This window comes from Canis lupus, chromosome 14 (genome assembly GCF_003254725.2).
Source record: "Canis lupus dingo isolate Sandy chromosome 14, ASM325472v2, whole genome shotgun sequence".
NCBI lineage: Eukaryota > Metazoa > Chordata > Mammalia > Carnivora > Canidae > Canis > Canis lupus.
In genome coordinates this window covers 36,854,253-36,867,737 of record NC_064256.1, presented here as the reverse complement: position 1 = coordinate 36,867,737, position 13,485 = coordinate 36,854,253, and the positions used below count along the sequence as shown (strand labels likewise).

General features: G+C 38.5%; 1 protein-coding gene across 5 annotated transcripts in view; it reads left to right on the top strand.

Annotated features, from left to right (window-relative positions):
* The window catches only part of IGF2BP3 (insulin like growth factor 2 mRNA binding protein 3), a 152,337-nt gene that overhangs the window by 120,242 nt on the left and 18,610 nt on the right, over nucleotides 1-13,485 (top strand). For all 5 annotated transcript variants that reach the window (XM_049093708.1, XM_025464363.3, XM_049093711.1 and 2 more), the window contains 4 exons: nucleotides 1,652-1,786; nucleotides 3,054-3,176; nucleotides 5,772-5,907; nucleotides 7,430-7,555. In XM_049093708.1, the coding sequence (XP_048949665.1) occupies nucleotides 1,652-1,786; nucleotides 3,054-3,176; nucleotides 5,772-5,907; nucleotides 7,430-7,555 (520 nt within the window). The remainder of the gene's footprint in view (nucleotides 1-1,651; nucleotides 1,787-3,053; nucleotides 3,177-5,771; nucleotides 5,908-7,429; nucleotides 7,556-13,485) is intronic.

The window sequence follows — 13,485 nt, the reverse complement described above, 5'->3', positions numbered from 1 at the left end:
TCATGATAGTCACACACACACAGAGAGAGAGAGAGAGAGAGGCAGAGACACAGGCAGAGGGAGAAGCAGGCTCCATGCACCGGGAGCCCAACGTGGGATTCAATCCCGGGTCTCCAGGATCGCGCCCTGGGCCAAAGGCAGGAGCCAAACCCCTGCGCCACCCAGGGATCCCTCTTTCTTGTAGTTTTTAAAGAACAGAAGACTTATTTTGTATTTAATTCAAAATATACAGGCACCCAAATTTTTTAAAAGCAGGGGAGGGTTATCTTTTATCTTAGACCTAGGGGTAGCTATTGTTAAGTTTGGAATGTAACTTTATAGGACTTGTTCCTTGTATCTACTAACATGTGTAGCTTTAAAAGAAATCCTATCATGATATGTATTGTGTGGCTTTTCACATAAGATGAAGGACTTCTTACTATGTTGGTACCTGTAACTTTACAACATGTTTTTACACTGCTATATGACATATTACTTAACCATCTCTTCCTGATGGGCATTTTATTTATTTATTTTTATTTTTTATTTTTTTTCTGATGGGCATTTTAAAGAGAATTCCAAATTTCTTTCTGTATAAGTAGTGCTACAGTGAACATTGTTAGGCTGGTGATTTTCAACCAGTGGTGAAATTGTCTCCTAGCAGACAATTGGTAATGTCTGGAGACAGTTTTGGTTGTCATAACCGGATGAGGGGAATGCTATTAGCATATATTGGGTAGAGGCCAGGGATACTGCTGAGCATCTTACAATGCACAGGACAGTTCTCCCAATGAAGAATTAATCTGCCCCAAAATGTCAGTAATGCCGAGGGTGAGCAATACCACTCTAGGCCCACATATGAGACTACATCCATAGGAGATATTATAAAAAGTAGACTTCTTGGGTCAAAAGATAAGCATTTTTGCTTTGACAGATCATGCCAACAAAATGTGAGTGTACCCACTTACCCATTCTCTTAGCAGTACTTAATTTTATCTAAACTATTTGAACGTCTGGAACACAATGGCATCTTGTTTCGATTGACACGTATATAATTACTAGTGAAGCAAACATCATTTTGTGTTTATTAGTAATTTGTTTTTCTTTGAAGTAGAATTGCCATCTCCTGGGCTTCCATTGCTATCTGTCTTTTTTTGCGGACTGCCCTCTCTCAAGGAGGCAAAATGTGGAAAGAGCCTTGTAAGAGAGAACAGATGAGTGAAGTCTCATATGATGGATAGTGGATATTCTGTGTGGCATAATGAGTTCAGCCTGGTTTGTGGGATTCCAGCGGTGGCCCTGTTGGTGTGTGTTTCCAGCTCCTGTTTGCTTTAGAGCTGAAGAATGCCTTTTGTCTGAATCAAGGCTCTCTGACATGAGATGTTAGTTCTTTGACACCAAAATGGAAAATTAGGCACATACAGTTTGGCAGAATGAAAAGATGTGCCTACTTGAGGAAAGGTGAATGGGGGCTGGGGAATATTCCTGGAATTCAGATTGTCTTTAAGGCATCAAAGTTGACAGCTTATCAAGAGTTTATACCCCTGAGGGAAGTGAGTCATACTCTTTGCCCAGAAGTCCTATGACTTTCAAGTTGGTACTTACAGACTCTGTTAATTGTGAATACACGCTTATGCCTCTCCTTTTCTTCTTTCCTTGCACTCACCATAAGAATTGATGTCCATCGTAAAGAGAATGCAGGTGCTGCTGAGAAGTCAATTACTATACTCTCTACCCCTGAAGGTACCTCTGCGGCTTGTAAGTCTATTCTGGAGATTATGCATAAGGAAGCTCAAGATATAAAATTGTGAGTAAAGAGGATTAACCTGTGAAGAGGTTGATGTTTGTGCTGTTTTATTTTGGCATTCTAGGACACGGTTCTTAGGAATTGACAACAAACACAGGGAAATGCTATCCTGAAGAGCTACTGTAGTTGGCACTATTGATTTGATTGTAAAGCATAAATCTTTTAAGTATTTCATTTTCAATCATGTTTGGATATGAGGTGACTGGTATGAATGGGGAAAGTCTAGCTGTAGAAGAAGGCACTTTTAGGGGATAAGAAGCCCACCTCAGGACCGGGAAGTATCCTTGGGATTTACCCAGAATGTGCCTTAAATCCTGACTTCTTTACTCTGAACCTATTGGAGCTCTGTTTTGTCATCTGCCCAGCCCTGCTTTGTAGCAGCAGGGAGTATAGAGGTGGAGAAATCCCTAATCCTGTGCTAAGGCAAACTGGAGATTTATTTGGGTGTTCCAGGTTGAAACTCTAAATGCCTATTCCACAGGAACTTTGAGCTGAATTTGGGTTCTATGCCACTTGAGCTTAGAGCACAGGGCTACCCTAAAAGAGGAGTCCAGAAGAAGGTACTGGAGTTAGGCTGGGGACCTAATCACCAGCACTTAGTTTGTAGGGATCTTTAACATGTATTAAATATATCCTAGTTATATGGTGATATATGTTGCTATGTTTTAAGATAATAGCTATTTTTTCAAAATAGAGAAAAAAATTTAAAAAGCTCACCATCCAGATAATACAAGTGATATTTTAAAACAGTGATAGGTATCACTTGGAAAATCAAAAAGGTACACAATGAAAAGTGAAAGCCCCCCTTCCAGCTCTTACACTGTTCTAAAGAGTAATCACTGTTGAGTTTGTGTTTCCTTCTATAGGTTGTGCATATATCTCTAGGTGTGCATTTTAAAGTTTATAGCAAAATCACACTGTTTTTGTATTTATACATTGTGTTCTGGTATTGGGGATTTAGGGATACGGATTTGAGTAAGAAGTTTTCTTAATGATCCTAATCCTTGGAAGATAGTCCAGAGATGCATAAAAGAAAATGGTTTTAAAAATTGACTTCAAATACTTGTTAGTGTTTTTTTGTGTTTGTTTGTTTTGCCCCTTCTATTCATGCATGCTAGAATGTAGGTCAGCAGACTTTAAACTCTACCTAGCATTATGCTTTCTATAAGGTAGGTAGGAAATAAATGTTTAATGAATGGATATTGTCTTTTTACCTAGGAGAAGGTTTACTTACCCGAATTTTATGACCTTTTTTCTTTATTTACAGCACAGAAGAGATTCCCTTGAAGATATTAGCCCATAATAACTTTGTAGGCCGTCTTATTGGTAAGGAAGGAAGAAACCTTAAAAAAATTGAGCAAGACACTGACACTAAAATCACAATTTCTCCGTAAGTGCTGCCTTGCTTTCTTTGAGTTAGAAAATTTTGAAGTACTGTTTTTAAGTTGTAGGTTATATATTAGGCAGAGCTTCTCCCATCTTAAAGGTATTTGAGCTAGCCTATACCATCATACTTAAATTTTGTCTCTCAAACTTAATCAACTACTGTTACTATTTAACTCATATTGAAAGCATTATCTGTTCCTACTAAGGAGGCGGAAAGCACTAAGTAAGTACTTTACATTCATATTTTTAGCTGAGGTCTGAGGTTTTCAGATATATACTCCCAAAGTTTAAATATATAACCTAGTTTATCATCCATTGTCATATAACAAGTTATCCCAACATTTAACAGCTTGTAGACAATCAATAGTAAACATGGATTGCTCTTCTAATTTCTTTGGGTTAGGAATTGAGGAGCAACTTAACTGGGTGGTTCTGGCTTGGGGCCTCTTGGTGTTGCTGACAAAACAGTGCTGGCTGTTGGTGTGAGGCCTTAGCACATTGGCCTCCAAACAGGGCTGCTTGGGTGTTTTTAAGAATTGATAGTTGTCTTCCGCCAGAGTGGATTATCCGAGAAAGCACAAGAAGGAAGTGGCAGTGTCTTTATAACACAGCCTCCGAAATCACACACTGTCATTTTTCTAATATAATTTACACAAGTCAGCTCTGCTCAGTGTGGGAGGGGCTATGCTTACTGGAGAGTTGGTCATCTTGGAAGCTGGCTGCCACACCGTGGGTCCCTGAATGCTCTGAAATTACATGGAAAAGTTTCTCTTTAAAAAAAAAAAAAAAGGGATCCCTGGGTGGCGCAGCGGTTTGGCGCCTGCCTTTGGCCCAGGGCGCGATCCTGGAGACCCGGGATCGAATCCCACGTCGGGCTCCCAGTGCATGGAGCCTGCTTCTCCCTCTGCCTGTGTCTCTGCTTCTCTCTCTCTCTCTCTCTCTCTCTGTGTGTGTGACTATAATAAATAAATTTAAAAAAAATAAAAAATAAAAAATAAAAAAAATAAAAAGACGGACAGCCCTGGTGGCTCAGCAGTTTAGCACCGCCTGCAGCCCAGGGTGTGATCCTGGAGACCCGGGATGGAGTCCCACATCAGGCTTCCTGCATGGAGCCTGCTTCTCCCTCTGCCTGTGTCTCTGCCTCTGTCTCTCTCTCTCTCTCTGTCTCTCTGTCTCTCTGTGTATCTCATGAATAAATAAAATCTTTAGGAAAAAAATTAGAGAAAAATTTCTCTTTTTGAGAGTAACTATTATTAGTTGACATGAGAGTACCCAAAAAAGCTGAGTGAAAAGAGATTGATAAACTCAGGAAGAATGGAAAGAAAAGAGAGGCAGCATGTTTATGGATCAAGGAGTTTTCAAAGAAGAGGGAGTGTTAGGAAGTCAGAAAGTCCTGCTTGCTGTAAAGAAAAAAAACTCAGAGAGTGGTAAATATAATAAATGATCCTACCCTGTCTTGAATTTTACACCCAGAAAAGGGAGGGTTTTAAGAGAAAAAAAGTCTTAAAAGCTATTTTAAACAGCTATTTTAAAAACCTGTCCTATAAAATGCTTAGTAGAGGAGAGATAGGTTGAGACCAGAGATGAAAAATACACTTTTTAAGGCTATGACATAATCTTCATTGTGTAGATATTTACCTTTTTAACAAATTAGAGAAAAGTTAAAGGATACTAACCCATTCATCTGGCTCATGTTTAGCTTAAGACATTCTGCTAAGTATTAAAAATGAGAGTTTTAACTTTACAATTATGAAGGAGTGCGATACCAATTTTCAGAGTCCTTTCAATCTACATATTTAGTTTTGTTTTCCATGACTAAGTCTCCCATTACTTCCTCTCAAGGTTTTTGACTGGCTCAGGCTCAGGCAGCCTCAGATGTCATCTGAGTGGATTTTGAAGCTTCAGTAGGACCTAGGTCAAGCAGGGAGTTTCTGAATATTGCTAATGCCTTCTAACTTTATAGAGGTCTAAATGGTCAAGGGATCACTTTTTAATTTAGTCAAGATGGATTGATTTATGTTATTTTCTCTATTTTTTATATAAACTCTAAAATTATTGGCAAAAAGTAAGTTTGGACACATTAATTCTGGTTTGCCTTTTGGGAATATTTCCATGCTCATTTCTTGCTTGGTGACCCAGAAAATGCAATTGCACGAGAATGCCACTTATGTTTAGAATTGGTCAGTGCAGACTAGGAGCATCTATATTAATGGTTATGTGTGTCTGGTTCTTGGTTTCCACTAAAACTGTACATCCCTCTAATCATGTTATGTTTCACTGTTAAATTGTGAAAAAGGTTCACCATAACACCATATACAAGAAGTATACTGTATTCCAAACATGAACTTCATTCAACTATGCACACCTAGTAATTTTTATTGAGAAGGGGTGGGGGGACTATTTTCTTCTGCAGCTTTACAGTTCTTGGATTCATGTCTTTTGGGGCTTACTCATTTTTCATCATGTCTGACCACCCACTTTTACATATTGCCAGCCACCACACTTGGGTTTTAATTGCCATCTGTGGCTGAAATGTTATTAACTGTCTTCCTCCTATAATTTCCATTCTTTTTTCTTTCTCCTCTTTTTCATTCTGCAGATTGCAGGAATTGACGCTGTATAATCCAGAGCGCACCATTACAGTTAAAGGCAACGTTGAAACATGTGCCAAAGCTGAGGAAGAGATAATGAAGAAAATCAGGGAGTCTTATGAAAATGATATTGCTTCTATGAACGTTAGTTTTAACATGGAAGACATGCCTTTATTTTTTGATGAACAGTTAAAAGATGTTTTCAGTTGCATTAATATTGATGTCTTTAAATGGTGCCAGCATTAGATAGAGTTTCGAGTTGATTTTTAGCACCATAGTGAGTGCGCCCTAGGGTAGTTGGGAAGAGGGCTTGGCTCTCTGTGATTGTAGCATATTAGCCTTTTAGCCTTAGTTCCCTTATCTGTTATTGAAGGCTAATACCTACCTAAAAAGGTTGATACCTTCCTGTATTAACTTGAAGATTAGTATAGTAAGAATGTGGGCTTAAGAAGTGGGTATGTAAACTAGGTTTGAATCCCAGCTCAATCACTTACTAGTTGCACTTCTATTCACTTGGACCACTTATTTAGTCTCCAAGCATGGGTTTCCTCATCTGTAAAATGGGGCTACTGTGCCTACAATACGACTGAGATTATAATAGATACTATGCATATAAAAGCAACTGTTAAGAATTCAAATTTAAAACTTGGTTAGTCATAAACTTTGGAGACAAAAGAATTAAAAATGACAATCTAGCACAATGAAGGCAATTAAAGTGAATGGCTGGCATTTCTTGATGGACGGACTGGTACAGAAAATGTAATATTTCAAAAGTCCATTTTGAATTTTCAAGTAAATGAGGAAAAAAAAAAACACTCCTCATTTGGGCCCTACACCTAAAAGAAGGTAAATATGGACATAATAGAATACCTTTTGTGAGAAGAACCTAGAAGAAAGCGGATTGTTCTAGCCCACATCATTGGCTTCTGGCACATCATCATCACTGCTCATTCAAAGTTTCAGAGTCCCTGCAAGTACATCCAGCCCCATACACCTTTTAAAGAGATTCTCATGTATGCTCACATCTCAACCCTGTCATCTCCGATACCTCACTTCCTCAACCTCTATAAAATTCAACCAAAACAAAATCCCCTTTCTGGCTCCTGGATCTACTCCAAAGATAGCTTCAGTTGCCATAGTTACATGGGATGGGACCTGATTTTCAAAGATCTTGACTTTGTTTCAGGCCTTTAGACTCACGGCCGCCAAATTCTATCCAAAAAGTAAAGATCTCTTAATAGCTCGTTCTACATATCTGGTTTGCTTTTCAATGCACAAATCTTGTTTGCTTACTTCTTCAACTAAGATTGAAGCAAGATTTTCAGTCTGTATTTACTGTGTGACCGTAGCATACAGAGTACATATTTGTTTAAGCACTGTGTGAGCTGATCATTAAGGAAAGGAAGGGTGTGTTTCCTGCTTTGAGAAAGCTAGTGTAGCTTTGCATCAAGGAGGGGGGCAAGTGAGCACGCAGATTTTAAAATATCAAGAAATATAAACGGATATATACTCAGGTGTAATTACTTGGAACATCCGCTTTGTTCTAAAATTTGAGTCATAAGATGATTTTTTCTTTACTATAGAAGAGGTCACAATCTGAATATTGTCACATAAATACACTTGATTTTTTAAATTGTAAAATGAGGGACCTTTTTTACTATTGCAGCTTCAAGCACATTTAATTCCTGGATTAAATCTGAATGCCTTGGGTCTGTTCCCACCCACTTCAGGGATGCCACCTCCCACCTCAGGGCCCCCTTCAGCTATGACTCCTCCTTACCCACAGTTTGAGGTAAGATAATGAACCTTGGCTTTCTGTGTGGTTGAGTGGGATGCAGTCAGAGGGACACAGTCAGACTTTGTTGCCCTCAAGCAGTGTAATGTTAAATGCTAATTGGGACATATCTAATGTAAAACCTGGTCCCCACATGATTTCTTAGTTGAGAGCCAGCATCTGCTTACCAGTTCCTGTCAGTAGAACCTTGTTACCTACCCCTCTGTAGAGTGGACATATGAATTATCCTTTTGAACTTTGGGGGTAATAGAGTTGTCAGCATTGGTTTTTAAATATCAAAAAAATTTGAGACTCTGGGTTGGGGAAAGAAGTTATTTCCAAAAGTTGAAGGAAAGGACTTTTTTTTTTTTTTTTTTTTTTTCAAAGATTTTATTTATTTATTCATGATAGTCACAGAGAGAGAGAGAGAGAGAGGCAGAGACACAGGCAGAGGGAGAAGCAGGCTCCATGTACCGGGAGCCCGACATGGGACTCGATCCCGGGTCTCCAGGATCGCGCCCTGGGCCAAAGGCAGGCGCCAAACCGCTGCGCTACCCAGGGATCCCAGGAAAGGACTTTTAAAAGGCTTCCTTCGTCTTTAATTTCACTTGGAAATTAACTGTTATGAAAGGTCAATAAAGACATGTTTTCCATTTTGAGTGTGTTTTTAAACAGTGAACTCAAGATGGTTTTGTTCACAGGCCTGTGTGTGCGTGCATGTCTGCACATGCACAATTAAACTGCTTTTATTCATTTTGTAAAGAGGTAGACTGTCGAGAAAGAACCTTATTTTTATATTTGCTTTTTAAGAATAAAATTTTTCCTAAGGTCAAAAATGGGAGACCAGTGATAGTATAAAAATACTTGCAGCCTAGCAGATACTTTACATAGTAATTAAAAAAAAATAGTTCACAGTTCTGTTAATAATCAGAGAAAACTGGAGGTAAACAGGTGAAATAAAATTGGCAAAATTCTAGGATCTTCCTTCATGGGTTTGTTTTTACATCTCCCGCTTCCTGTTTGACTCTTCTATAATATATGCTTTGAGTAGTACCTTCTATACCAATTTAGGAAACTGTCCATCTGGAATAGGCTGGGCATTCCATTGTAACATTGCCCAGACTACATGTAGAGTAAAATGCTTCTGGAATTGTACAGAGAACACAGATTGCTGAGATTGTTCATATTTTATCCTTTTATGAAGGAGAATTTCCTTGGCCTGTCCTTAACCTTGGCCTCCTCCTGCAGTATTTCTGCCTTTATGGTTGGCAACATTTGTATTTTCCCCTGCCACTCTGAACATGTTTGGCCCTGGAAGCCATATAACTAAGCCCATTAATCTGTGTATAGGCATCAAAATTTCAACTGTGTATCAGTGTGAATAGATTCATCATGCATTATTTGAAGCTTTCCAACACAGCTAAAGGTGCTGTGAAGTAGCTGACATGTTTATACCTTGATGCTTAGAGGGGCTGAGGAAAGGATCCCTGGGATGAGAGCCCAGGTCCAGCCTAGCTCTGCCAGCACTTTGTATCGCCCCAGGTCACTCTCCTCTTCCCTCTGGGTTTGTTTTCTTACTTAATGAAGAAACTGAACTAGATGAATTATCTCTAAGGATTCTTGAGTCAGACATTTCTAGTTTTTACAGAATTCAATAATATGAAAAGTTTCAGAGGAGAGTAAAAGTAAACCTAAAATAGTAATTTGAGAGAATATGGCCTTAACTTCTAATATAGCTGCTAGTTTCTTTATTAGAAGTACATGCATTTGTCATATTACTAAGTTTAGGGCACATGTATCCCTAGGATTATTTTAAGAGAAGTGAAAGTATGTCGAAAACATTATTTCCAAAGGACTTTTATGATTTTAAATGTCTGAGTACTTTAAGCAAGTAGAGATTTTGTTTTAAGAATGGGAGAAGGGAGTCAGTGAGCTTTAATAAAAGCGAATCAAAAGTAAATGTAAGGAAGATGCCATTGGAAGGGTGGTCTTTGCTTTTCCCAAGATTTTAAAATTAAATCAGCTAGATGTAATTAGAAGCAGCCAGTGAGATCAGGAGAAAATGGAGAAGCTGTAGTAAAGGTAGAAACACTGCAAGAAGGAAAGAGCTTAGAACCCCTGAGGGTCTGGTGGTTTCACGGGCAGGAAAAGGAAATTCTCTTCATTAAGAGATAAAATGTGGACAATATTATCAATCCAAGTTCTTTGCAGAATTCCAGTGGGCACTTTATTCTATATGTATGCTAGGCAGTGATATAATAGAATTCCCAACTTCACATATGGATTCTCTGAATTGGTGCAGGAGGTACCACTCAAAACAGTAAGTGCTAAGAAAGAAGACAAATCTATCATCTCTGTAGTTGGAATGGTTGATAAATTATGTTGATATTGCATGTGTTTGCTGCAGATGAGTGTGTTCTTCCTCTTTTCCTATAAACTACTAACTTTATCTCTGCATATTAGTCTTAGACCTCAAAGAATGTGTCAGGAATTATTGAGAAAATTTAAAGGGAAAGGAGAACTATTCCCATAATCTTAACTTTTTCTTCAGAAGGGAAGAAACCTTTGCTTTTGTGGATTTCAAAAATATGTGCTTGTAAAAGGAGAACTATTCCCATAATCTTAACTTTTTCTTCAGAATGGAAGAAACCTTTGCTTTTGTGGATTTCAAAAATATGTGCTTGCAACTGCCTTAACTTTTACAAATACATAGGTATTCCTGTCTTGAAAATTTGGTATATAGGGATCCCTGGGTGGCGCAGCGGTTTAGCGCCTGCCTTTGGCCCAGGGCGCGATCCTGGAGACCCAGGATCGAATCCCACGTTGGGCTCCCGGTGCATGGAGCCTGCTTCTCCCTCTGCCTGTGTCTCTGCCTCTCTCTCTCTCTGTGACTATCATAAGTAAATAAAAAAAAAAAAAAAAGAAAATTTGGTATATATTTTTACAAACTTTGTAATTAAAGGTAATTGTGCTATTTTAAACTTATTCTCCCAAAGGAATTCACCTTGATGTTAACCACAATATCATCTCACTTTTAAGAATTTGGCACAATGCTATTATTTGATAGGCAGTCTGTATTTAAATTTCATAGTTTCCCCAATAATGTTCTATATAGCTGTGTTTTCAATAAAGCAGCCAGTTAAGGATTAAGCATTGCAGTTAGTTGTCATGTCTCTCTAATCCCCTTTATATTTTTAGCAGGAGTCCATCCCATGTGGTATCACCTACTCCCTACCCCTCCTTGTTTATTTATGGCATTGAAAAATCCAGGTTAGCAGTTAGAGTGTCACCAAATTTGGATTTGACTGACTGCTTCTACATGATTAGGCTTAGAGTTGTACCTTTTTTGGGAGCAGGAATACTTTCTCTGTGTCTCATTGGGAAGCAGATGATGTCATGTTTCATTGTTGGTCATGTTGTTTGATCATACAGTTAAGGTAGTGTCTGTCTGATTTCTGCATTGTGAAGGTATCTTTCCCTCTATGATTAAGATATTATCAATTGTATTTTGAGAATAGTATCTTGCTCCCCAACAGTCTTTTCCCCCAGTGGGTTTAATATCTATTGCTGAATTTGCCCATCATATTACTATTTTTATGTCTACCATCTTTTATATTTATTAATTGGCAATATTCTGTAAAGAATAGCTTTCTCCACTTTCTGCTTTACAAGGGAAAAATAGTTTTTTGTTCTTTACACTAGAATTACCCTAGATCTTTTGTGTTAGAGTCCGTCCTCCCGCAGGGCAGGAGTTGGAGGTGAGACTCTGGTATCACTGCTTTGGAAACCTCTCCAACTGACTTCAGTGTGGCGATAGCCAAGGTTAACAACAGTTGCTCTGTTTCTTAACTGGTTAAGAACCTGTGCCTCACCTTGGACTTACATAAATCAAAATCTCAGTGGGAGCAGATGGAAGCTCAGAAATTCATGATTTTGTAAAGGTCATCAGGAGTTTGTTACCCATTCATTGTCAAACTACTGTTCTGCAAAGAATATTTACTATTCTATGGAAGGATGACTTAAATGTTAGAAAAAAATAACAAGGCTAATGCACATAGACAATACTTGGGATAAGCATAAATACATACCACTTGGGTATGTTGCTCTTTCTAGCTTGTTTGATGCTTTATTTTATTTTATATTTATATATCTTTTTTTGATGCTTTATTTTAAAGTGTGGTCAAAGGGTGCTTGGTGGCTCAGTTGATGAAGCATCCAACTCTTGATTTTGGCTCAGATCATTGTCTCGGGATCCCTGAGTGGCTCAGCGGGTTTAGCGCCTGCCTTTGGCCCAGGGCATTATCCTGGAGTCTCAGGATCGGGTCCCATGTCGGGCTCCCTGCATGGAGCCTACTTCTCCCTCTGCCTGTGTGTCTCTGCCTCTCTTTCTCTCTGTGTCTCTCATGAATGAATAAATAAATAAATAAAAATCTTAAAAAAAAAAAAAAAAGATCATTGTCTCAGTAGCATGAGATCAAGCCCCACATGGGTCTCTGTGCTGGGTATGGACCTTGCTTAAGATTGTCCCTCTCGGGCAGCCCCAGTGGCACAATGGTTTAGCGCCGCCTGCAGCCCAGGGCGTGATCCTGGAGACCCGGGATTGAGTCCCACGTCGGGCTCCCTGCATGGTGCCTGCTTCTCCCTCTGCCTGTGTCTCTGCCTCTCTCTAGCTGTGTCTCTATGAATAAATAAATAAAATCTTTTTAAAAAAAAATTGTCTCTCTCCCTTGGGCCTCTACCCCCCCAACCCTGCCCTGCTTGCACACACTCCCTTAAAAAAAAAATGTGGTCAAAAACTTGTCCCCTTTTCTCTGGATCACCTTTTATTACAACCCAGAGGCAAGTACCAGGCTAAACATGTCTGTGGGATGGTGCCATATGTCTCTTTTCATGCCTCTAAATATATTTTGGCATACTATGTGTATCAGGATTAGATTTGAGTGTGTGTTACAGGAAGAAAAATTGGTTTAAATGAGTTTTCCTTCTTCAGAAGAGATGAAGGGTAGACAGTCCAAGGCTGGTAGTAGTTATGCTTTATTATATAGGATAGGTGCTCCTAGTGGTTTAAGTATCATGCTGTCTCCCAGACCAGGGTGACTGACTACTCAAGCTCCAGCTATTGAGTCTGATTCCAGCCAGCAAGGATGAAGGATAAAGATCCAACAGCTGCTTCATATAAGGACACTGCCTGATGATAGCTTTTTATAGTTCTACTGGTTAGTCATGTTTGCCAGCACATAACATCAGTTATATCTACCTGCAAAAGAAGCTGAGAAACAGTGTCTATAACTGAAGAGAAGACTAAACATGCCCTACTGGATTTAGTAAATTTACCTGTAGAAGGAATCTCTCAGAGCTGGGGGTGGAGTGGGAGGTGAGCTTTTAAGTTCTCTCAAAAACAAAAACAAAAACCATGCAAAAAACTGGAGTAATCTAAATTGATTCTGGAGGAGAAAATTCGATCTTTCAGATTCCACTCCTACAGATTATTTTCCCATCAAAGCAAAGGGAAAACATCATTTTCAGAGAATTGTATTGTGTTTCTGGATACCAGTTAGAGTGAACTGTACTTCTAAATAGCTGTGAGGTAATTTCCTGATATAATATTTTAAGAGAACAACTCTGTAACAAGTTTTATTCTAGTATATAACTTCTTTGTGGGGCACTTAGTTGGAATAGCTTTGCCTTTACTGTATATATTATTAGAGTTGGTTCTTTTTCTAAACTCAGATCACTAATACCATTAAGCATACCTAGTAGATCTGACTTTTTGAAACAAACAAACTTGTTTTTAAAGGCAATAATTAAAAAAAAAAATCAAAAAATAAAAAAAATAAAAAAAATAAAAAAATAATTAACTTTACCAAAGCTTTATTATTTTTTTCCCTTACTATTTATTTTTACATTCCTTTTATTCCCTTTGGCTTCACCTTTCTTCTTTCTGAGGA